The sequence below is a fragment of the Pocillopora damicornis genome, chromosome 9, assembly GCF_964200805.1.
Source record: "Pocillopora damicornis chromosome 9, jaPocDami1.2, whole genome shotgun sequence".
Classification (NCBI taxonomy): Eukaryota; Metazoa; Cnidaria; class Anthozoa; order Scleractinia; family Pocilloporidae; genus Pocillopora; species Pocillopora damicornis.
In genome coordinates, this window is record NC_142678.1 from 7,592,559 (window position 1) to 7,618,396 (window position 25,838).

Below are 25,838 nucleotides of genomic sequence, written 5' to 3' on the forward strand. Positions count from 1 at the left end.
CAAAATTTAAAATGTTAATCTTTCTACCAAGTCTTAAAACGTACGGTTCAGAGCCACCTTAAACTTTCAAAAATTAAAGCGGCGCTGAACTGTATGAAAAAATCTAAGAATGAAAATATTTGCGGAAAGATATATCTCGACTTGCCGCTTTCAATCCGGTGGAAAAAAATGCTGGTCACCGATATCGAAAAGAAATCAATTATAATTTTTTTTAGAACAATGACAACCATGTTTGAGAAACTAGAAGCTATTTCTGAAACCAGCTTAAGGAGATCAAAACGAAATAATTGCTGTTTCAAAGTAAAGAAAAAAGTTCATCCAGGTGTTTAGGTGTCTTAGATTGGTTTCGTTACATCGGGAAACATAAAGGTGTCAAATTATCGTCAATATCTATGTATTTGCAAGGCAGGAAATTCCCTTACAAGTCCTCCCTTTTCCGATTTGAACGCTCCTATTCTGTGTATGGGGCCTTATTTTTTTTCTTCTCGACAGAACATAACGCTATACTGATCATATCCTTCATAGATAGGATCGCTTATTCACCCCTTTATCTGCTACACAATTTCTTACTTTTTTAGTTACTAGAATGTGGTGTCAGATCAGGATCACAACTTTTATTAAATAATTTTGAGTAGACTCATTACCTGTTCGCAGGACAATGAATGGATATTACAGAGAGAAATGGCCTGTTAATCACTCCTGGGAGTAACAAGATTATCAACCTCTATCAGCGGAATATCAACTTCTCCTCTCTGGGGGTGGGGGATGTCATATGTTTTTTCAGCCTTTGATCTCTACCAGAAACATATACTTCTAAGGATATCAAGGCTCCTGGACAAGAGATGCAGCAAAGCATGATAATCTTTGCTAAATGGTGCTCTGAAGAAATTTAGCTACACAAGGGCGGGAGTTTACCAAGCAAAGAGAAGTCAGTTTTTTCCGTCTGTTTATTCCAGGCCTCAGCGACCGACCGAGCACTGGGCCTGCTTTTAGTCTAAGACTTCCCTCGGCTAATTGTTTTTTTCTTGTACGTATTTCCTGCTGACGAGTGGAAACGTGATTGTCAGGTTGGGCACAGTAATTTACAAGGGTTACAAAAGCCCTTTATTTATTTATTTATTTATTTTTTAAAATTATCTTATCACTGCACCAAATGATAATGTAAACACGTCTTGGTGTGATAAGTGTAAGATTGATCTTCCATGAGTGAAAAATGTCCTTTCATGTCATGAAGGTAATGGATGAATCCGCACGACATACGTGTGCGCGTGCGAGTGGAGATACGCGAATCACGAACGTGATGGTAAGGGCGAGACGCGCGAGCGTGGAAGGCGCACGGGACTGTTTGCGCAACGCGAAGCGTTCACTTACAAGAGTGAGGGGTCTCGCCTGTCTCAGTTTATTAAAGTGATGAGAACATCAACCGTTTTTTATTCTCTTTTTATTTGCTCAATTTGATTTTCAACTACTGAGTAGTTGATTTTAACGATTTGCTTCACTCAGGAAATCAGGAAAAAGCCGCTCGTTGACTTGACCTTGACCGTAAAAATTACATGCGTCACGCATCGTGAGCACTGCGTTACAGCTGTAACTATTTCGTGGTCACGCATATGTTTACTCAATTCGCGTGCAAAGACAAGCAGATTACGACTAATCCACCACGAGGCGTTAAAATCGTGGAGCATAAACGATAGCGTGGTACGTGTTCTTGATTTTGCTAAATTCTTGGCAGCATCTGTGTTTTTGCAAGGTTGGAGATCACAAATCCGCTAACTTCCTATTTAGGCACTCCCGTTAGGTGTCATGCGACCTTTTGTGTTATTATAAAAGAAACACTATTCGTGTCCTTCTAGAAAAGTCTTCGTTTTCATTAAAATGATGAGGAAACCGTCAGGTTAGGCACGTATTTCGGCGCACATACCTTGTATCATGCCGATGTCTATAGTAGAGCCAAAGGCCGCTGTAATTAGGATTTACCCTGATCACCGTTTCAACGCCTACACGGCATTGCCTGTCTTTTTTTAAGGCGGTATTTCATGTTTTTCTGTTGTTTAATCTTCGCTTTATCGAACATATCCTGTTATCCCGGAAGGCCAACCCTAATCGCAGATATACGCATGGACACGACACAAAGTACTCAACACTGACATCTCACAAGAGAGCAAATTTAGGACTACCAATTGAGTATTTAGTTACATTTTATCACCAAACCGCAACACCTACATGCCCCACATTTAAACTCTGGCAATTATCAAAAGCCAAGAAGGCTTAGTAAATGATCTTCAGAACTGCCGAAAATTCCGTGCCGTAATTGGAATCTGAAGTTCATCGCTGGAACAGGGGTTCGTCGTGAAAGTGTGATTTACGTCACCCGACCAGAGACACTCTCAGAAGAGCAAACTCCTTACGTTGAAAGCTCTCCACCGAGTCAGACTGCTAGTGTCAATGTTTATCTTTGGTGGAAACTCTCACCTTTGAAGCGAAGGGATTTTCGAAGGGAATTTGATTAAATCTATGGACAATGGTTTACGGTTCGAGAAGATTAGATGCTCTTGGATCGTTGCTGTTTTTGGTCCTATTCTGTAGAGGTAAGCTCTGCTATCTTGCGGTTTTTGCTTAGTTTATATGCGAGTCTAGGACCGTTACGTTTTTGTGAGTTTAGTGCAATCAGTTTTCTTAAAGATATCGACTGCAGTGTTTGAAGACAAGGTTTTCAATTTAGCTGTCAAAGTGACAAACGTGTATTATTTTTTCACACTTTCAAACGATTCCTATCAAAGAGAAATTGGTGATATTTCCTCCTCTCTAATATCTCGGTGATGTCAGAGGATATAACCTCCCAGTAAGAAAATTAACCAACAAACCGAGATTACGATCGACCTTACCTCCGCGCTTCGCCATAACAAAAAATTTAAGACCAGAGATAAAAATTTTCTAGCCTTAAAGAGTGAATAGGATTTTTTCCTGTATGAAAATCCAAATTTACAGTGTTATCTCGAAAAGATAAGATTGCATCTTGAATTCTACACAGCAATATCGATTAAAAGCAACGGGAAATAAGAAGACTTATCTCTCCGAGCTTATCTGCACGAGTGGGGGGAGTTACTATCACTGTTGATATCTCTAAAGCTCTGAACAGGTCAAAATAACACAATTAAGAACACGGCAACTTTTTGTGGATCTCTAAAATCCTTTAGAAAATCTAAGCTTTAGTAAAAATTAAATTTAAGTAGATTTTTTTCAGCCTGATCACTAATGTATCGAATAACAGTGAATTGATCCACTATATGTTTTAAATAGCAGTCGAAAACAAAACCAAAAATAAAAGGCTTATTAATGAAGCACAAGGACACTTTCTATATCCCACTGCTTTGATCGAATAGAAAAACAAATATATAAAAACAGAAACTCTTTATTTTGCTGTCAGTTCCACTGCGTTGTTTAGAACACCCTGTGTATTTCTCAAGTTACATTGTTTGAAAGGGGAAATTTCAAATAAGTTTAAAATATTATGTGGGCGAAAGGTAAAGTTGTGATGGGTATTAAAACAAAGCGTATCGTGTTAAGACATTCGTTTATTCATCTTTCATCTGCTTTATTTGTAAGGATGACTAAAATGACACGCAGAGATTGGAAAGCCCTCACGCTGCCAAATTTGTCTGTAAAAAAAGCTTTTGAGGTTCCCTGAGGTAACCGTACTGAACGGCTCTTTAATGACAGTGATTTTCGTGCCTGTGAAAAAAACGAGCTTATTAGTAGTGGCGAATTGCATCCTAGAAAAATCATGGATCTAGCAAACTCTTCATTCGATCTTGAAAATTCTTTGCGACAAGTTGCTGAACTCTCGTTTATATTTCATTTATTTCTGTCATAGACTCAAATCTCGTTTTTTTTCTTCAAGTTTTTTATTTTTTCCTCATAGCTGAGGATTCAGGTCAGCAGGTAGCTGGAGTCCTGCGTAAGTTTGTGTTATCGTTATGCGACCCCCTCTCAAGTGGGGATAGCGTGCAAGCAATAATTTGAGTCACACTTTTTCTACGGCAATGATAAGGAGGTGTTTAAGTCTTGGTCAAGGAGTTTGAGAAAGGCATCTTACTTTCCTGGAAAATCTCGTTTCGTACAGCGACTTTTAAGCTGCTTTTGAAATATACGATACAAATAATTGTTGGGTCGATAGGAAATGAGATGGAAAAAGGGAGCTGTCATAAACGAGGATTTCTTCATCTGTGAACCCCAAAACGTCTCTTACTCGTATAACGTGAACATGTAACGTCCGAAAAATGTCACGCATGTACAACACCCTGGTCACACCTTACGAATACTTTCCATTTGATTCATACTGAGCATAAAGGTCGAAAATAAATGTTTGATTTAACATCTGTAACTAAGCAAGATTATTTACCTTACTTGTAAAAACTCCCTGATGAAGTTCGCGCGCTATTTACGAAACGTGTCGGAAATTGAAACAAATTCTGACTATTTCAGATTGTGTAGCGTGCAGTGCTCCTCATTTGTTTATCATTTAAAAAAATCAGTCGTCTCAAGCTTTGCAACGTATTGCGTGCTATTTTACAATGTATCAGAACTACAAACTTAAGAACATGATACTGGCGTTATTTTTCTCTGTTGCCTTGGCTAATTCTGTTTAGTGCTGTTTCAAATCCAAGATTATCTTCGAAAACAAAAAAACCGCAAGTTTCAAATACATCCCACTGCTTCCTGGTTTATAGGAATGGGCTGCGGTCAGTTTCTTGGTATTCTCTCAACTATTTGCGTTAGCCTTTGAAAAGTATGTAAGAAGCCAAGAAACTCTTGCGATCGGTCATCTGTTCAAAGAAAAAAATTTTTTTTTTGTCCACGAGCGTGGGACAAAGAAAAAGTTTGAGTCCCCCAAGTATACTCGCACCAGAGACCTTTGGATATCGCGGTGCTAGGGGAGACTCGTTGGCGAGCTATCTGGTGTACTAATACTTTTCATGCACTGAGGAAGACGTTCGGCACATAAGAGTCAATTGCCTAGCAGAATTCACAAAGATTTCCGTTTCATCTACAAATTGAGTTATTCAGCGATAATTAAACAACACAACGAAAAACAAAACCCCAACATAAAGGATTCCTGTTACATGACGCTTTCGTGCTGTGCAACTAGCCAATCAAATATATATGTGTGTGTATATATATATATATATACACGCATAAGTCAAAGAATTAAAGAGGACGCATCGATTCTCTGTGACTCTGAGTTTCGCGCCTAAGCACTCGTCAGACAGAACTTCTAAATGACGCCACGAGAATGAGTTTTACTTAGCAAATTTCACAAGCCGCCAACAATAGCTCTATAGAATCTTTATTTCGCACGTAGATTAGATCATCACACTAGTGAATTAATTAGCTACTTATCTAATTTGTATTGAAGGAGGTATGTTTTTCATTGAATAAAGTTCTGTCTGACCAGCGCTTAGGCGCGAAACTCAGAGTCAACAGAGAATCGATGCGTCCTCTTCAATTCTTTAACTTTTGTATACTTAGCTCTGCTACCACAGCATTGAGCACTTTATGCCAAGGTAGAAGGTAGACTCTACCCACATTCATTTATATACATATATATTTATAAATGAATGTGGGTAGAATCTACCTTCTTTATTTTAAAAAAAAGAATATATATATATATATATATATATATATATATATATATATATATAATTTGCACAATGGAGAATGTGCTTCCGTTTTCAACGCTTTATTAAAGACCCGACGCGTTTCGGCATTTGCCTTCCTCAGGGGCCTTAACACGCAATTGTTACAGAGTATACAATGTTATTATATTATGTTGTTACAGTAACAATATATATATATATATATATATTTTTTTTTTAATGGACAAACTTCATAATGCACAAGTAATCGTTCACACTTACAGCCTGCTTTTTCCTTTGTGCTTTTAGTTTTTCAGACAACTGGAGTGAGAGTGGGACAATGCCCAGACCTCTCACGGAAATTTTCCCAGAGATGTCCTCCTGACACCATTGACCAATGCAAATATGACGAAGATTGTACCGAGAATAATAAGCAGAAATGTTGCAAGATTGGCTGTGGCAAGATTTGTTTTAATCCAGGTGATCTTGCCTTAATCAGTGGTAAGTCTGTCATTAATTTAAAAATGATACTTTTTGAAGATCACGCAACTTTGAGCAAAAATGTCACCTGGGTAACTGCACTCAAAATTTTCATAGCGGGGATACTGAAGATATTTTTGTGAAGGATCTTGTTTTCCCCCATACCCTACAAGAAGTGCAGATCTATCACTTAAAAAATGTTTGAGAAAATATAATTGGATAATAATGTACATGAAAAAAATTATGCGATTCTGATTGGCTGATAACGAGTGCATTTTTCATGTAACACGAATGCAAATTACAAATAGCGTGCGTACCGTCAAACGTTCGTCTTTCTTGACATTCTGTAATGTTTCTTTTTATTAAAATTAAAAAGTAATCGAATGAATTCTCATGCAACTTGGTGTAATTAGATGCACTTGTAAATTTTTCAAAGACTTCAGATTGCACTCGCCTTGCGTGCAGTCGAAATCATGTTATCACCTATACTTACGAACAACGCTATTTGAAACACTTTGGATAGAAAGAACTCTGTATGAATAACCTATAAGCTAGATCAAGCAAAATGTCAAATCTGAGCCAAGTCGCCGCAGATGCCATAATCAAGATGTTTTTATTTTTGTCACGAACGTCGAACTTGGAAAATCTTACTTCCCATAAGGGAACCATGCTTGTTAATTAAAATTCCAAATGAATTACTCACAAGGCCACAACTTTATTGATCTGTGCACGTATTAACTCTAAAAATTCTTCATGTAACAGGTAACAGTGTGTGCCCGGTTTTACCGAGGCCTAATCCGTGTCCTAACGAGCCAAATCAGTGTCTAAAAAGAGATGAATGTGTTAGCGGGAAGGAGTGCTGCTCTGATGGTTGCAGAATGATCTGTGTTCAACCCGTCGTAGTCCCAACTAAAGAACCAGCTGGTTAGTAATGAATTTCTATTATTTTTAATGATCAGGAACCCTAGTGTTAAAGAATGATAGAGGAATACGCGATAAGACAGTTATGATTCTCTTTGCCTTTTTCGAGGATTGCCTAACTGTGCGTGATATTACAAATTCAAAGTTACTTCCTAACCAAACCTTAAATAAGGTGAAACTTATCAAACTTACGATAAAGGTTCTCATCTCCAAAACGAGGAGTGGAATGGAAACGATGCTTCTCCAAAATGTTATCCTTTTAAATGAAACAAACTAAATTTTCTTAGAAACCTCTTCGCTTATTGTGGGTACCATTTGAACAAACCGCTTAGCTCTGGCGTCCGCTTCGATTCCCTCAACCTTGAACTTACAGGGGAGGCACTATCTGGGTGTTGGGACCAATGCCTGATTGACATAAGGCGTTTTCTTTATATGGCTTCCACTTAATTCAGATTTTAACATAGGCTTTACTATGCGAAGTATATTCAACTACTCTTGATATCACAATTAAATTACATAAAATTGTTTTGACTTGTGCATGATGTATAAGTAACGAAACTAGTTTTACAGGCCTTTTTTCTGCAATTCCTCTTATTTCCGCAAAGATCAGTTCAGTACTTGTAGTCTATATAAGTATGGGAATGGTAAATCTCGTCCAAAAAGTGTATTTTGCCTTATTTTCGCAGAAAGAAAATCTTGTAGTGCCATAGTGGACGTCGCCTTCATCATTGATTCGTCCGGGAGTATTTCCAGAAGGAACTACGGAAAAATCAAAGCGTTTGTGAAGGGCATTGCTGGAAGACTTGGCATTTCGACGAATGGTAGTCGGGCAGGTATCATCTTATACAGCACAAAAGCCTCAGTCAAAGCGTACTTCAACGACTCCCGCACCATAGAAGAGTTTAAAAGGAAGGTCGACGAGCTTCCCCACGAAAGAGGTCTTACTTACATCAACAAGGCTCTCGAACTGGCGTCATCGAAACTTTTCTCACGCGCGCGGAAAGATGTACCAAAGGTGGCAATGTTGTTGACTGATGGCGAGCAATCGAAGCCTGAGAGCACGTTAAACCTGAGAGATGCGTCCGCGCCTTTAAGGCAGCAAGGAGTGCGTGTGATCGCTTTCGGTATTGGAAAGAGAATTAATGTGCGCGAATTGCGGTTGACGGTAGAACGAGATGAAGATGTGATAAGAGTGATGAAGTTTGATGATTTGGTTACCAAAGTGGGGAATTACACCAATAGTCTTTGCGAAGCGGCTGGTAAGAGAAATCAAATCTATGGTTATGACAATTTTCAAGATATGAGGTCTCCTCATAGTTTCGTTTAAATTGATCAAAGCTTTCGATCGCTGTAACAGTTTTCCCTTTTGGTGCTAAGTTCAAAACTGAATTTCCTTTATCTGATAGCCCTGAATTTCTACTTAAGACAGAAACTATAGATTAAGTAGTAAAACATCAGATTGTTTTCTCCATTTAAGCTAGCTAAAGCTTTTTTATGGATAGGTATACAATAAATTGTTCGTGTCATTCTCACGCTTCAATCTTTTGTTCCTTTTCCCACAAAGTGACAGAACCAATCCACCCTGATGCTGACATTATCTTCTTGATGGACTCTTCCGTGGGCGTATCCAGGGAACAGTTGATTTTGCAGCAACAGTTCGTCCGTCGTTTGGCTCGTTACTTCATTATATCCCCACTTGGGCCACGTGGCGCGTTGGTCACTTATGACAGAGCTTCATTTACCGTCATAGGCTTCTCCGATTATGGCAGTACAGCAGACTTCAGTCTTAAAATCAATGACGCTCGATTACGCGGTGGCTCGCGGAGAATCGACCAAGCGCTCAATTACGCTACGAAAATGTTCCAGGACACCGGACGAGAGGGTCTAAGAATTGTTATTCTCTTGACCGCGGGTAATTACTACTCGGGACCTGGAGCTGATACTATGTCTTCTGTTGTGATGAGATTGCGCAGTATCGACGCACATTTGTACGTGATAGGTATTGGCTCCCAGTTTACACCATCAGTATTCACGCAAATGGTTCGCAAACCCAGAGACATTTTTCAAGTAGCCTCTTTCCACGATTTGGAACCATGGCAGTCGCGTATCGCGAGAACTCTGAGACATACTTCGAATGCCTGTAAGTGAAGTGTCTTTCATCAGTATGGAACCTTTAAATTTCTCTCAGAATAACATTTATTTTTTCCTTTCTTGTTATTAGTTAAGTATGAACCAGCAGACTTTCGTTCAGATATAATATTTCTCATGGACTCATCAAGGTTCGTGACAAAGGAGAACTACATACTAGAAAAGAACTATGTAAAGCTGATGGCACGCCTCCTGAATCTCGCCAATAACAGAAGCCGCGCTGCTCTGTATGCATTCAGCGACCGTCCCTCACTGCAAATCACATTTGATGGTTACGAAGACCGTGAGGCGTTCGACACAGCTGTCAACAGCGCATCTCATCTCCAAGGTGCCCGCCGCATTGACAGAGCATTTGAGGCTGCAGCGGAGCTTCTGCGTATAAGATCTCGTTCATCTGTACCCAAATACGTCATTCTCTTGACAACTGGAAGGCAATCGCAGGTGGCTGATATGCGCTCCCTGAGAGAGACCTCGCAGCAGATTCGAACATATGGTGGCAGAGTCTTTGTTGTTGCTATTCTTACAGGAGGATATACTGTTCGTGACTTTTGGCAGGCAGTTCAAAGACCTGAGGACGCCATGTCCGTTCCATCGTTTATCAATCTACTTCCACGCGCCTCTTTCATGGCCTCACGTATCATGGCAACGTGGCGTAAGTTATACTTGAGCTAACCTTGTTTTACACCGATTAGAAGAAAATAAAGAAGACTCAAAATGTCTTGCTTCACGCGCTTATTCAAGCTAATTCCTCTTTCCATGCGATTATGACTATGCTTTGTCTGATATCAGTTGTCTTTATTTTGTGTTTGTCTCTCCACATTATACAGCTGGCTGTATTTATTAAGGGTTGGTCGGTGGAGGAATAGGAATGATTTTCGTCTCGTCTCCTATGGCTGTATTTATTAAAGGCTTTGGCGGCGAAACCCGTCGAGGAATGGGAATGAGTTTTCGTCTTACCCCCTCTCCTATTCATTTTGTTTATCGAGGGCTTGAAAAATCGCCCGTTTTACGAGTCATATTTCTGCCTAGGCGTGTTCATAGTTTATTCATCCTATCTAGTGTGTTTGATCTGAATTTTTATTCCACAGGAGCCCCAGAGGCGCCAACGTTTGCCGCTGATATCGCCTTCATCCTGGACTCTTCCTCCGCAGTAACACCCTTCCAATACACTAGAGCTCAACGATTTGTCAGAATATTGTCAGAGTACTTGAACATTTCACCAGGAAAATCTCGGGGATCGTTGATCACAGTAGGAGATTCTCCTATAGTGAACTTCAACTTTGACGGCTATAACACACATGCCGAATTCAGAACTCTGGTAACCGATGCGTCATATTTGGGCGGCAGTTCTTCGATCACCAGCGCCTTAAGGACAGCGGCGACTATGTTTACTGGCGCGCGTAGGTCTTACCCCTGGCTGGTCATCCTCGTTACCCCGTGGAGACCGAGAGACATACGGGATACCAGGGCTCTAGAAGCCGCTGCTAGTCCTTTATTGAAGCGCGGGATCTGGTTGTACGTGCTATCCGTTAGTGAGAACCCGTATGTCGGTTGGCTACGTCCAGTGGTTGTGGAACCGCGGGATGCCTTTTCAGTTGTTTCTTACCGCGATTTACCAGCGAATATCGGGTCTTTGGCTGGCTATATAACAGCTGATAATTGTAAGTATACTCAATAAATACCTTTAGGATGAAATACAAAAATTTTCACTAGTGGATCCAGTAGCCTGTAATCACGCATCTATTTTTACTCGTAATTAGAAAAATTTTATTTCGTGAGGTGGATATAAGAATGATGTGCTCTTGAGGTAGCCTTGTTCAATATTTCCCTCAAAATATTGCGTGATATTTCAGTGATCGATATGTTAGTGTCTGATTGGCCAAGGTCGGCCGATAGTTTAATGGTATAATCATTCGACTTATACTCGATCGACCACGTGAAATAGATTCCACTCTGCCGTGCGTCAGTGTGGTGAAAGATCACAGTTGACTTTAAAGTGCGTTCTCAAACTTCCCGTTTTTCCTACTTTTGTTGACTTTTAGGAATTTTTGCCACTTGGGCCACCTCTAAAACTTTCAAATCAAGGAGTTCTTTGTATCAGGAAAGTTTTTTTCTTTTCAAAATGCGCTTTGGAAAAACGTATTTAGTTGCATGTAAAAAAAACATGTAAGTATATGTTTTATTTTTAGGGATGACCAAAGCCTTTTACGAACTTATAAAATATTCAGAGTGTTTACTTTTTTAAAACTCAATTACTTTCTTTTTTAGATCTCTATGGAGGCTCCAAATTCCTGTTGGACATCATATTCCTGATAGATTCCTCGTCAGGCATCAATTCCAGGGACTACAGCATCGAGAAATGGTTTGTCCAAAGGATAGCAATGCACCTTGGTGTGTTCCAAGGCGAAACTGTAGCTGGTGTGGTAACGTATGGAGGTAATGCCTCAGTCGTATTCCCCCTTGGAGGCTACAGATCCAATTCAGAGTTTATTCGGCGCTTGAATGACGCTCCAAGTATGGGAGGTGTGCGACAGATTGACCGTGCTCTCGATACTGCGGCTGCTTTACTCTTAAGGTCTCGATCGACTCTGCCGAAGGCGGTCGTTCTCATAACAGCGGGCGATCAAAGCACGGCACCGGGGACCATTCCTATAGGAGAAGCTTCTCGGCCTCTTCGTCAGCTGGGAGCCTGGGTCTACGTTACGGCTATTGGACGAATGGACGTCAGAGAACTGCAAAAAGTTACGATAAGACCGACAGACATGTTCTTTGCAAGTTCGTTTCCAGGACTTTATGGATTTGTCAGGCCAGTGGGTACATACGTGGCTAATACCTCGGGTAAGTAATGTGGTTATGGTATCATTATCAGTTGGCAAAAGAGTTAAATCAGCAATTCTTTCTTGAAATGTTTTCTTTACTCATTGTACGAAGTAAGTGGACTTCCTAGACAATTAAATATGGCTTAACAAGGAATATCAATACTAGGACGTTCGTTTCCGATCGAGACTGAAATTCCTCACCTGTGACATCATCGTTCTCTTTCAGTCATAACAGGGACATCTTCCTTGAACGCAGACATCGTATTCATCATTGATTGTTCTTCAAGTGTTCCTTATCGCGAGTACCAAACACAGAAGGACTTCGTGAAGTCTCTTGCACAGTACTTAAACATCCAGCCCGGGCTGTCTCGGGTGGCGCTCGTAGTGTACGGTAGTCGAGCAATGCCCGTCCTTCGCTTCGACAGTTCCAGGACCATTGAGCGCTTTTATTCCGAGCTTGCCAAGACGCCATACCTCGGAGGACCCCGAAATGTCGACAGGGCCCTAACAATGGTCATGCAGCGTATTTTCGTAGACGCCCGGGAAAACGTCCCCAAGATCGTGCTGTTGTTTATGGCGGGAAAACAGTCGGGTGAATCAGGCTCGTTAAGAGATTCAGTTCGACCGCTCCACCTACAAGGGATTAGGACTTTCATTTTCCGCATTGGATCAGAACCAGCACTGAGGGAACTTCATGCGGCTGTTGATCTTCCTGGCGATGTTTTCGAGTTTGCAAGTTTTGCAGACTTGGATTCGAAGACGGCACCATATCTGGCGAGGCACATACCTTTTTCTTCGGGTATGCTTTCACTCAGCAGTTTTTGTATTATTCTTTCTTTCTCTTTTTCTTTCCCTTTTAGTTCTTTCTTTCTTTCATTATTTCTGTCTATCTATCTATTTATTCATCTATTTATTCATCTATTTATCTTAATTTATCTATTATTCTATTAACAAGCATCCTTATTATTTCTTTTCTCTATGTATCATTATCACTGCTATTCCGCCGTCACAGGAGTTCATCACTTGATGTCAAGTGATGAGCTCCTGGACGTCACCGTTAATATAACTATTATATATATCACTATCATTTTTGTAAGCTGCTAACTCAGTCCAAGACTCAAAAAAATCCGTCCTCGATTTTTAAAATTCCGGAGACAGAGCTAGAGGGGAGGGGAGGGGGAAAGTTTCGAAAAGAATTGGTACGATATCCAGTTTTGGAAACCCCATTTATGTAACAGGACTCTTATTAGGACACCATTTCTAATCTACTTAGACGTTATATGAAATGTAAATTATATATTCGAGCACATAATGTAAAGTTTGCTTTCTTTGTTTTGTTTTGTTTTGTTTTTTTTTTTTTGTCCTTTGATCTATTTTCTTTCGTCTTTACTTTTTTTTCTGTCATATTACTTATTACATAATTTCCCCCATTTACCTGTAAGAACTTAAATTAGTCGTTACGTCGCCCTTTCATCTCTGTCAACGTCAGGTATTTCCTTTCCGGAGTTGATTTCTGTCAATGTCTGTTTTTGAGATATCCCGTTTTGATGATCTTTCGACAGCTAGAATTTTATCCTTTTAGATTAAAACCGTACTTCTGTATGTTCTTTTAAAATATATTTCCTGGAGGGCTTGAATTTTAAGGATTTTTGGATCAGGCACAAATTGAATCTCTTGACACGTATGACGTTTTGTAAAAATGTCATCGCTCTTTTGAACTGCGTAGATTATAAGATAACGATGAACGAAGATAAAGGGCAATCAAAATCTAAAGAGAATGTTTACAACAAGTAAATTCTAATTTAAAAATTTCGGAGATACACAAAGAGTGATTCAAGTTATACGTGGACCCGAGAGTTTTGCGATCTTTACAGTCGAATGCATCATATGAACTTTTACTTGGCGACATTCTCAATTTTGTGTACCGATAACTTTTTATTACATAGGTACTAAACTTTAGGATTAAAATCCTCTCCGACATGATCTTTTATCGCAACACCACAGAATTTTCATCATGACAAATTTGTCAGGGTCCCACCGAGAGAATCGGTATTATGTGTGAACTCTCAAATTTTCGAAAAGATTCCAGATGTGTCATTTGACACGTTCTGGGTGTTCTTGAATGATTTTGCCTCTCGAGATTTCGAAATTGTGAGCGTTCATCTGAACACATTTTCCGCGTTGTTGTCTCGAATAGACGTCTCAAAGTGTCTTGAATTGACTGTACTTAATCGATTCCCCACCAGTTTCCCAAGGCAAGGAGTTGGCGCGGGTGCAAACGAAACATCGATATGCCAAATGTTTTGAATTGTGTAATATTTCTAATAGGTAAAGACACACGAACAACGTTGGCCATATTTTGCCCTTCCTATGGGGTGCTTAGATTTAATTTGTATTACCCAAAACAATTTTGACATCTTAACTTATTTTTTTAGCTTTCCTGGGACCACTCAGCTTAGCTGTGGAAGTCGTTTATCTCATTGATTCGTCTGCATCAGTGACATCACAACATTACAATGATCAAAAGACATTCGTGAAGCAATTGTCGCGATTTTTAAACAAGATGCCAGGCCGTACCAGAGTTGCTGTAATCACATACGGATCCACTGCGACCGTGATTTCAAACTTTGGTGGCACAAGCACGACTCAAGAGTTCTATAACGCTCTGGACAACGCGCCAAAAGTCGGAGGACCGCGAAGGATGGACCGAGCAGTCGACAAAGCGCGAACTGCTTTGGCAAAAGCGAGACCGGCGGTGCCTAAAGTTGTCATTCTATTGACAGCAGGAAATCAACAAGCGGGGATTCAGGCGTCGATTCTAGACACGTCGTTCAAGCAACTTTACAATCTTGGGGCTCGACTTTATGCTGTGACTATCTCTCCGCGAACCTTTTTATTGCCTTTGAGGGGCACTGCGGGTTCGGATTGGTTCCCAGTGAGGAATTTTATCGATCTTCCTCGCCATGTCGTGCCATTGTCAAGATATGTGGCCCACGATACAGGTTTGTGACGTTTATCGTTGCCAAAGCTTTCTTTACTTCTTGTGTTTAATGCAAAGAAGCGACGAAATTAGGGTCAATAAAGTAATCAGTCAATAGATGTCGTTTACATTTAACTACAAATTCTAAGACCAACATTAAACAAAGAAATATGTGGTCCTGAGTTTGTTTAGGATTGGAAGTACTGAGCCACACGCTAATCAAATACGAGCCAATTAATTCAAGTATTAATACTGTTCGTATTTGATTACAGTTGTTATTTTCCTAAAAAATTTCTCGAACGGAACCTCATAGTACAAAACATTTTCATTATTTCAACGGCAACTTGTCCTACCATTGGAAGTTTTATTTAAAGGAGTTAAAATTTTGTTATAAATAACCATTTCCATCCTAGCATCAGTAGGCATATTGGTAATCATTTCCTTTATTCTCGTGACCTTAATATGCAATTCAGAGGGGATGATGTGGGGAGAAATCTCCTCAGTAAGAGAACTAAATTCCCTGTTTTGGCTGCCATACACTTCACAATGTCAAGAATGGGCTTGTGAAAATGTTCAGATCTGAAAAAAAAAAAAAAAAAAAAAAAAAAAAACCCTAAGACTTTCCATCAAAATAACCAATCCCCCTCCCTTACGCTGGTTTCTTTAAATGACTGTGTATATGAAAATCATAAAAACGTGAAGTTATGAACACTACTTTTCACTGCTGTTCAAATAGTTTTCATAACTGCGAGGATCGCTCTCATATTCACGCTGGTTTGTTTGATTGTCCCTATCACGTAATACCGAAAAAGGCAAACACAATGTAGGGAGTATTTTACATTTTAATCATTGATAAACCGGAAGGTTTGATAACATAATTACCTTTTGTTAACCTTATCAACCTCTAGCGGCTCTTGGTCCTTACAACTTCGTGGCTGACGTAATCTTCATGCTGGACTCTTCGTCAAGCGTCACGCCAGATGAATTCTTGAGGGAAAAAGAGTTCATCAAGCTTATCGCAAGGTACCTAAATATCACGCCGGGGAAGTCCCGAGGTTCTGTTATTATCTTCAGCACTGAAGCCCGACCCATCTTGCCCTTTGATGGCTATACGGAAATTACCGGCTTCAATTCAGTCATCGACCGAACCCCACAGATGAGTGGAACGCGGAGGATTGACCGAGCTTTTAACGCTGCTGCAACCTTGTTCCAAAACTCCCGACCATCTGTTCATAGGGTTAGTTTTTGACCGTCTGTTCATAGGGTTAGTTTTTAATTTAGATCGTTTTTCGGTTGAGTGTCGTAAAACCAAAACCAAGGTTATCACAAAGGCCAATTAGAAGAAAGGAAAATACCTGGAAGAGCCAATGAGAACTTGAGGTTAAAACAACCAAACTGTCTAAAGCGCGGGAAAACGCGGGTGACCAAGTCGTGATTGGTTTTAGTTTTGCATCTGATTGGTTGAGAGAGTGGCGTGAGTGTTTTGGACCAATCACAGAGCGAAGTAAAAGTAAAAGTAAAAGCAAAACCAATGCAATTTCGGATTATTTTCGACACTCAATTGAAAATTACTCTATATTTTGAAACAATTCTTATATGACTGTTACAGTTCAGTGAACGACTCAGGGAAACTTGACAAAGAGCTAGGTTCAACCTTTGATAGATCAGCATTCCAACCACTTCCTGTTGGAGCTGTTGCTAGTTCTTTTGTGTTGTTGTTTCTGCAGGTAACGCACTTCAGTGCAGTTGCGGTAATTTGTGTAGTTGGTGTAGTTTACGAAGGTTTTTTAGTTTGTGTAGTTGATGGAATTGGTTCACTAAGAGGTAAATCTTTTAGCAAACACAAAAGGAACCAATTCTGTTTTTAGTTTAGAAAGTATGCCTGCTGTGGTTGGTGTAGTTGAAAACGGGATGAACTCTAGTAGTAGCTTTTAGCTTATTGCGTGAGATCGATATAAATAGTTTTCAAAAATAAAAACGAACTCTGGAGATTAGGGTTTTTCCACAACTATTATATCCAATCAAAGGTCGCCATATTGCTCACCGGTGGAAGGCAATCACCTGATGGGGGATCTTTGGTGGACGCAATGCAACTAATGAAAAACCGTGATGTCATCACCTACGTAATAGCTGTGGGAGGTGAATCTGACGTTCCCGTCCAAAGACCACAGGACATGTTCCGCATGGCGTCGTACAATGATCTTCCAAGACAAGTTCAAACCATTGCAAGCACCATAACTGCACCGAGAGGTAAGTTCAAGATACGTACTTGGTACAGCAACCTTTTGATTATTTCGTGAAAACTTTAGCCTTATTTACCGGCAAAATGCAATGGTCACGATATGTATGGCGCTTCAGCTAGTAGCTTTGCAGCTGAGTTGGTGATTCTGCTTATTAAGTACTCGAGGATCGCGAACCATAGGCTCTGAAATTGTCATTTCTCTTAATTCAGTTATCCAATATCAGGAATAAGACCTGCAAAATCTGATGATGCGTTAACATAGCCACCTTTTCAGCCTTTTTAGAGAACAATTATGCCAAGACACATTGAAAACCTTTTCTTCTTTATATCAGTTGCAAATGATCGTTTAGTTATAAGTGAGCGTCCTTTGTATCATATTTACATTATGTTTATATTTTTAAAATTGTAACAATGAAACTGCCAAAGGTTCTTCTCAGTTAGGCATATGTCCGCCTTTTCATACGTTTGTAGGAACCACTTTTGAAGTGACTGGGACATGTATTTAATGTATTTAATATGTTCGCTTGATAAAACCAAAAAACCAACACATTCTTGCACCGGATCATACAATTTTATTCTGCATGTCTCCCCAAACACCACTGGCTCTTGGAGAGGTCGGCATTTCCTTCTATTACGTCACTTGTGGTGCACAGCCACGTTGTCAGAAGGGACAACTGCTAATAGGAATCATTTGTAAAATCCAGACTTTCACAAAGAGGAAGATACTTAAACCTTAACACTGTACATAAGTATTCTCTCCAAAATATGGAAGAAGGTGGAATGTTGTACAGGTTTGCAAATGACTATGGTGATAGTTAATTGAACTTATTGCACGTGCCTTTCTAGATCCTTGCGCCACACGTAGCTGCAATGCTCCATACAGCGAGGGTTGCAGAGCTTTGAACAACAGGGCACAGTGCATATGTCCCACCTGTTCCAACGTCCTGAAGCCTATTTGTGCATCTGATGGTGTACAGGATCAAAGCGAATGCAACATGAAACAGCAAGCTTGTCGTGGTAATATATGGGTTAACGTTACAAAGGAAGGACCATGCGGTGAGTACTTAATGCACGTGTGGCGATTTGTTCATGAAATTATTCATTTTGTTGGTTAAAACTCAACTTGATCGAAATGATCTGTGTCCCGGTCTGTGAAACTAGTCAGGATTTAATTTTCTTCAATTGTGCATTTAACTTCTCTGTTCTTCTTTGGCGTTTTTCTTTCTTGTTTTCAATTGTCGCTTTGAGTTTTTCTATCTCACCGAGGACGTATTTTATAGCCTCTTTCAAGTTTAAGTCTCTCTTGTATAACTCACAACTGAATAGTAGTTTGTTCATTTAAGAGTACTTTTCTTAGGAATTTGCCAGCATTAAAGCAGTCTTAAGTAAACTGACACCCATTTTACCACCAGGCATTGTGCGATATTTTGATTTCTTGCTCATTCTACGAGCAACGCTTACTTCCAAATTATACGACATGTAACTACTCTAACTTACTATAATCCAAAATGTTATCATTTCCTTTCTCGTTGTATTGTTCGATTTCACTCATTTTTGGACTTTGAACTCTGCATTTCTTCTCTTTAGATAAGGAATGCAGCCCTCTTTTAGATATCGCTTTTATCATTGATTCTTCTGGAAGTATTGGCCGGATGAATTGGGAAAGAACAAAACGTTTTGTTAAGGCTGTGATCAGCAAACTCGAAGTTAGTCCTTCCGCAGCGCATGTGGCTGCCATATCATATAGCACCAATCCTCGGGTGGTGCTCAGGTTTAATAGCTTCCAAGGGACACTGCAGGTCAACCAAGTATTCGATGATATGCGATGGGAGCGTGGCTACACCTACACAGACAAAGCTCTTCTTTTAGCAGACTCAGAGCTATTTCAGACTTCATATGGGATGAGGTCAAATGCAAAGAAGGTGAGAAGACCCCTTTCCTCAAGATTTCTGTGTGCGTGTCATAACGCGTGATGACGGCCAACTAATGAGCTAAGCGGAACACGGAATTTTAGAAAAGACGTTTTATGTTTGTTATTTAAGAACGTAGCGCTACGCGTCACGATTATTTCTTTTTCCAAGTGAGGAAAGGTTGATCAGATATGCCGCATTTTTTTTTATTTCATAGCTTTACTAGACTTTCCGTGCACTTCAATTGATTCGATTATCTGATTTCAAAATTTTTTTGAAATTACATTCCTTTCATTTAGATTGCCATCGTGATCACAGATGGTAAGCAGACGACGACATCGCAATACACCAGACTTTCGGAGGCCTCGAGAGGAATCAAAAACAAAGGGGTCATTGTCTATGCCATTGGGGTTGGTAGTGGAGTTGACCAAGCAGAGTTGGAAGAGATTGCATCGGGACTAGATTATGTATTTACATCGTCATCATTCGAAAGCCTCCAAAACGAGGCTTCAAAAATACGAAAGAGTGTATGCGAAGTATCAAAACCTGGTAAGTGAATGGCATTGAGCCGAACTTACACTGGTTATTTTCCCTTGATAGGTTTTCCGTTCATAAAGGTTACTGTGTCAGCGCACGTGCATAACAAGTATTTCTTTTACTTCTCAAACACCGCAACATGGTGTTAATCGGCGAGAGTAAATTTTTAAGACAACAATCCGAGCAAGAATTTTCCAAATCTCGTGTTCCTCCACCTTTCCATTATTCTTTAATCGCGGTTTCCTGTGTGTCTTACAGCGGAACTTAGAAAAGCCAAGGCTAAAACGGAATGTTAAGTGACCAGTTTTTCTTAGTCTGAGCACTTCAAGGTAAATTGAAGTTTGTAAATAGTTTAAGAACGATGGCAAGTTTTTAGCTCACTAAAGAAATAGAGAAAGGAATTTTTCGTCTTGTCACGAGTGTTGGACACAGTCCCTAACATGACGCTATCGACATCGCTGATCCTAGCAGTGTGCACCTCGCTCACCGTAGACTCGCTGCCGCTCAGTAGTAGAGGATGAGATCGCGGAATCCGATGGTCTGAGGTTCGATTCCTCATGGGACTCAGAAGTTTTTCTTTGTCCCTCGTAGGACGAAAAACCTCTTTCTCTAAATTGAAGTTATTTTACCTTTTTTTTAACAGATCCCTGTCTGACCACTCCCTGTAATGCTCCATACAACCTCGGATGCAAAGTTGTGGACAATACAGCCCAGTGCATATGTCCCACCTGTCCGAACATACTGAAGCCTGTTTGTGCATCAGATGGCGTCGAGGACCTGAGTGAATGTCATTTAGAACGTCAAGCCTGCCAAGGAAATGTTAATGTTTCTGTTGCGAAGCGGACATCATGTGGTGCGTTGATTGTCCATTTTTCCATCTTGTATGTTGACAATTCGTCTCCCTCGCCAGATTTTTTCAAAGTTTCTTGGAGTTGTAATCATAAAATAAAACGAGTTTAATTTTGACGTGCACCCGTCAACAAGAAACACAAGATCATCACAAATCATTCCCATTAGAGAAATTTCAAAAAAAATTGCGCCCTCGATGAAGAGGCAACTGGCCTCTTTCATGGAGAGCGGAGATGAAACTCGCAGAAATATTTGAAATATTTTACATGTTTCTTTGGACGTATTGATTGCATCCTTGACTACCCTTTTGTCTCTTAGTTGGAATTCAATATTTGATTGTGTATAGAATTTTAAAACATTGTCGCTCTATGTTTCTCTTTCGAGAATCATTTACTTCTTTTCATTATCAGACAAAGACTGTCGACCCATCATGGACATAGCTTTCATCATTGACTCCTCTGGTAGCATTGGGAGCAGTAACTGGGAAAGAATGAAGCGATTCCTTAAAGCGCTGGTCAGCAAACTTGACGTTAGTGCTTCTGCCACACACGTGGCAGCTGTCGCTTACAGTACGAATCCACAGGTGGTGATGACGTTCAGTAACTTTCAAGGAACATCTCAGGTTAATCAGGTGTTAGATTTTATGAGATGGCAACGCGGCTTGACCTATACGGACAAAGCTCTCCAGCTTGCAGACAGAGAACTTTTTCAGACTGCAAAGGGAATGAGATCTAGTGTACCAAAGGTAGGAAGGGTTCGTTAAGAAGGAGTGGGCTTCATTTCAAGAAATTTACCCGAATTAGAAAAAGTAGCCCACATACTTAGTCACCTTGATCTCTCTTTCCTTTTGCTCATTTTTTTACATGAAGCACTCGTTTTGATTTATCGCTAGGAACAACCTGATGACGCTCGAGTCTGATCTCAGGTTACCTATAACATCTCCTTGTTTGAAAGCGCTTTGATATCCCCAGAGATTGTATGTCATATAAACTCTAACACCATGCTCATGTTACCTCGTGTAGCCCCCTCTATTTGAAGCAAACCATAGTTTCTTCTGAAGTCCCTTTACAACAAGGAAGACTGGTGGTCTATCTTACAGCCCGCTTCCCTTTATTGCCCGCTTCCCTCCTTTGGAGCCCCTTGTCCTCTTATCTACTCCTCCCTCTAAAAGAGGGGTCCTAGTTTGTAAAATGTTTTCCACCACTTCCCCTATACTCCCATTACATTTTGATGATTTTTACTCAATATTTCCGATAATACTTTCTAGGTAGCCTTTGTAATCACAGATGGTAAGCAGACGACAACGGGATCGTACACGCAGCTTTCCGTGGCTTCTCAAGGAATGAAACGCAAAGGTGTCACTGTATACGCTCTCGGGGTCGGCAGCGGGGTCGACCGAGCTGAACTTGAACAGATTGCCTCAGGATCACAAAATGTTTATACTTCAGCATCATTTAAAGATCTAAAGAATATAGCCGGGGGGATAAGACACCGCTTTTGTAGAGGTATAGAAGAATTTCTGCAAATTTTCTTAAACATGGCTTCTATTTGGAAATAGGAGGTTAGTTATTGAAAAAAGTTAACAATGCGTATTGTTATAGACTTTCACCCCAAAAAACAAGCACTGTGATTAGTTGATTCTTGGTCACGTACCCCTAATCACATTAAATGTATCCCGACCGGGATGCAATTGCGCAGTTTGTTGCCGGCGTGCTGAATACAACAGCATGTTTTTGCCACATGATTGTTTAAGGGAAGTACAAATATAAAACAAGGCACTTAATGTATGGTCCCTTGGGAAACTAGTTAATTTTTTTTTTCCCGAGATTCCTGATGTTCATCAGAAAAACAACACTAACGGTTTCCCTCAGTGTGTATAATGTTTTACAGGCAACCGATGAAGATTTTGGACTGGACAAAGATCAAGTCTCATTATCCCTCCATTATCCCTCCTGTTAAAGTGATTTAGGCAGATATTGTGACTCAACCATCCAAAATTGTGAATGTGACAATTATGCTTTCTTTCTTTTTGATTAGCGTATGTTACTGGACCCTCAACAACTCCAACACAAACTACTCCAGGTAATTGAGCCACTTTATCTAGTTGTCGTCATCGAGTTCCACGTTAAATCGTGAAATAATCACTTTGGTAACGATTGGAAATCTTTTCCCTCAACCTGGAAATGGCGCTGGAAATGCTTACTGGGTAACGAGTTCGAGTTTTAATCAAATAGAAGAAAATAATCAATCGCCCAGAAAGCTAGTTCGGCATATTGCTTAAAATAAGAAAACATGGGGTGCAACAAAGTGAAACTCTACCTTTGCTACAGAATCCCTCAAATTGTCTTAATGGTTTAGAAAAATACGCTCGTACTATTCTGGGAAAAGCATTATTGACAGAGAAAATCCCCAGCAAATGTTAATGCAGGGAATGTCGACCAACATGTAAACGACTCTCTCTTATGCGTGAGCTAGTCATGTTCCGTTGCATGTGGATATTTATTTAATTGTTTTCTTGCTATTCCGAGCTCGCCATCCTAGGGTGAGTAAAGCTGACTCAACTATACATTTTGTAGATCCATGTGCTATAGGCTGCACTGTTCCGTTCAATGAAGGCTGCCGTGTAGTGAACAATACTGCACAGTGTATTTGCCCCACTTGCCGAGATATAGTCCTCCCTGTATGTGCAACTGATGGAGTACAGGATCAGAGCGACTGCCACATGAGAAGACAAGCTTGCCAGGGAGATATAGGTGTTACTGTTGCAAAGCAGGGCACGTGTGGTGAGTTTAATACCTTTTAACAATAGCTCTTGAAAACGTTTTCTTGGTGTTTTGACTTCATGAAAGTAGTAGGTACTCAAATGATGCGGCACCTTTGACCTGTCGGTTCCGAAAGTATAGAGTGTTGCTACTTTGGAATTGGAGAACCATACAACTAAAATATCCAAGGATACGTTTCAGGGGAATCCTTCTAAATGATTATGGTAGCTTTGTAGTCCATTGAATAAAAATCATGATGCTTGTCTTTGTCTTTTTCAAATTTTTATCAGATAAGGAGTGCCGCAATGTGGTGGACATCGCCTTTGTTATCGACTCATCTGGAAGTATTGGTCGCAAAAATTGGGAAAGAATGAGGCGATTCCTAAAAGCTCTGGTCAGCAAACTTGACGTCGATTCCTCTGCCACTCATATAGCTGCTATTGCATACAGTACCAAACCTAAAGTGGAAATGAAATTTGACGGCTTGCAGAGCACCAACCAGGTTAACCGATTATTTGATAGAATGCTATGGCAACGTGGTGTTACCTACACGGACAAAGCTCTCCTTCTTGCAAACAAAGAGGTGTTCCAGACATCAGGCAGGATGCGACTACACGTACCAAAGGTACAGGTTCTATTGTGTCTAAATTTGCTGTTACCATTTCAGTATCATATTTCTAAGGAATGTGAGTATAGAGTGTGTAGAAAGGTTCTTACGTGCCAAGATAAGAAAGAAAGGTTCTTACGTGCCAAGATAAGTTAATATTGAATAGACCCGACACACCTAAACTTTTTGTATTTTGAATGGGAATCAACCCCGATATCCATTACGTCTGATTACATGAAGTCATTCAATCTGATGCGTTTGAGCAAAAACATATTCCAAAGGCAAACGATCTACAGATACTCGTCAAATCTATTTGACTCACTGTAACAAAATAATGACATTTTTATTCTAAGAATACTTTAAAAAAAAAACTTGCCTTTTTTTCTAGTTAGCAATTGTGGTCACAGACGGCAAGCAAACAAAAGTACCATCTTACACCAGACTTTCAGTAGCGTCTCAAGGGATGAAGGACAAAGGAGTCATTGTATATGCCGTGGGAGTTGGTAGGGGAGCGAACCGCGAAGAGTTAGAAGAAATTGCATCCGGATCACAATACGTTTTAACATCGTCATCATTTCAGGATCTCCAGAATCTCGCCCCAGAGATGATAAGGCGATTGTGTGAGCACAAACTATCAGGTCGGTCCACGTAAACAATGCAGAGGTACAATTATCGTAGTAACAAGTGAAGAGCGCGTTGCTTTAAATTGTCAATATTTCATATATATATTGTTTCTTGATTAAGCTTACCTGGCTATTGGAATTTGTTAGGGAAATATTCAAATGTCTCCTTTTAAAATGTTTTATGCGCTATCTTTTCTCAACAGTATCAACTCCACCTCCGACAACAACTCAATTATTGACAACCCCAGGTATTTATCTGCTTTTTCGACCAATTTCGATACCGATTTTAGAAGAAAGTGAACTACTTAGACAATATTTTTACCACAATCTTCGATTAATTAAGGAATATTTTCTCATCCAATCTCACAGATCCTTGCCAAACGACGGGCTGCAGAGCTCCATACAATATTGGCTGCCGTGTAGCAGACAATAAGGCGGAATGCATTTGCCCAACTTGTCAGAATACCTATCGACCTGTTTGCGCAACAGACGGTGTCCAGGACTTAAACGAGTGTTATCTAAAACAACAAGCCTGTCGGGGAGATATTAAAGGCGTCACCGTTGCCAAGCAGGAGCCTTGTGGTATGTTTACCATTCACTTGTTAGTGATTTGGCTTATTACTTACATTTTCACCTCTCTTACTGTCAGTGTGTTAAAGAACTAAGGGCCTGTTTACATGGAGGTGGTGATGAGGTGGTGATGTTGCCTATTTCTTACATTTTTACCTCTCTTATTGTCAGTGTGTTAAAAACAATTCATGCGCTAAGCCACCATTCACCCTCAGTATTTCCTTTTGTTCTTTTTTATGTTAATGCCTTGTTGTTTTCATATAGAAATCAGCATTCTAATGTGGAAGCACTTACTTACCTCTTATTTTCTTGCGCAGATAAGGAGTGTAGCGCCGTTGTGGACATTGCATTCGTAATTGATTCATCTGGGAGTATCGGACGTAAGAACTGGGAGAAAATGAAGCGATTCCTCAAGGCTTTGGTCAGTAAACTTGACGTTCGTCGCTCTGCCACTCACATAGCAGCTGTTGCATACAGTAACAATGCTGTAGTAGTAACAAGATTTAGTGACATCCAGAGCACAATAGAGGTAAACCGAAAGTTAGATGAGATGCGTTGGCAACGTGGCTTCACTTACACGGACAAAGCTCTTCTCCTAGCGGACAGAGATCTGTTTCAGACAGCAAATGGGATGAGATCGCGTGCGCCTAAGGTAAGGACCGTTTAAAAAATTCTTTTTATCCCTTTTAAAACAAATTGTCCTTTTTTAAGTACAAGTAACGCAGCCCCCCCCCGCCCCCAAAAAGGAGGTCAT

At 40.1% G+C, this 25,838-nt stretch overlaps 1 protein-coding gene across 2 annotated transcripts in view; it reads left to right on the forward strand.

Annotated features, from left to right (window-relative positions):
- Positions 1 to 2,369: 2,369 nt before the first annotated feature.
- Positions 2,370 to 25,838, forward strand: part of LOC113684571 (uncharacterized) — a 46,547-nt gene continuing 23,078 nt past the window's right edge. The window contains exons 1-25 of one of the 2 annotated variants that reach the window (XM_089183318.1): positions 2,370 to 2,588; positions 5,946 to 6,137; positions 6,879 to 7,040; positions 7,724 to 8,296; positions 8,602 to 9,177; positions 9,259 to 9,837; positions 10,274 to 10,846; positions 11,454 to 12,023; positions 12,231 to 12,803; positions 14,440 to 15,006; positions 15,893 to 16,221; positions 17,012 to 17,234; positions 18,073 to 18,282; positions 18,814 to 19,148; positions 19,436 to 19,685; positions 20,317 to 20,526; positions 20,933 to 21,267; positions 21,790 to 22,027; positions 22,560 to 22,604; positions 23,099 to 23,305; positions 23,575 to 23,909; positions 24,280 to 24,529; positions 24,718 to 24,762; positions 24,884 to 25,096; positions 25,402 to 25,736. In XM_089183318.1, the coding sequence (XP_089039444.1) occupies positions 2,522 to 2,588; positions 5,946 to 6,137; positions 6,879 to 7,040; positions 7,724 to 8,296; positions 8,602 to 9,177; positions 9,259 to 9,837; positions 10,274 to 10,846; positions 11,454 to 12,023; positions 12,231 to 12,803; positions 14,440 to 15,006; positions 15,893 to 16,221; positions 17,012 to 17,234; positions 18,073 to 18,282; positions 18,814 to 19,148; positions 19,436 to 19,685; positions 20,317 to 20,526; positions 20,933 to 21,267; positions 21,790 to 22,027; positions 22,560 to 22,604; positions 23,099 to 23,305; positions 23,575 to 23,909; positions 24,280 to 24,529; positions 24,718 to 24,762; positions 24,884 to 25,096; positions 25,402 to 25,736 (7,992 nt within the window). In that variant the 5' untranslated portion in view covers positions 2,370 to 2,521. Of the gene's footprint in view, positions 2,589 to 5,945; positions 6,138 to 6,878; positions 7,041 to 7,723; positions 8,297 to 8,601; positions 9,178 to 9,258; positions 9,838 to 10,273; positions 10,847 to 11,453; positions 12,024 to 12,230; positions 12,804 to 14,114; positions 14,333 to 14,439; positions 15,007 to 15,892; positions 16,222 to 17,011; positions 17,235 to 18,072; positions 18,283 to 18,813; positions 19,149 to 19,435; positions 19,686 to 20,316; positions 20,527 to 20,932; positions 21,268 to 21,789; positions 22,028 to 22,559; positions 22,605 to 23,098; positions 23,306 to 23,574; positions 23,910 to 24,279; positions 24,530 to 24,717; positions 24,763 to 24,883; positions 25,097 to 25,401; positions 25,737 to 25,838 lie in introns of those variants that run through there. The other variant, XM_089183319.1, reaches the window with a different exon arrangement.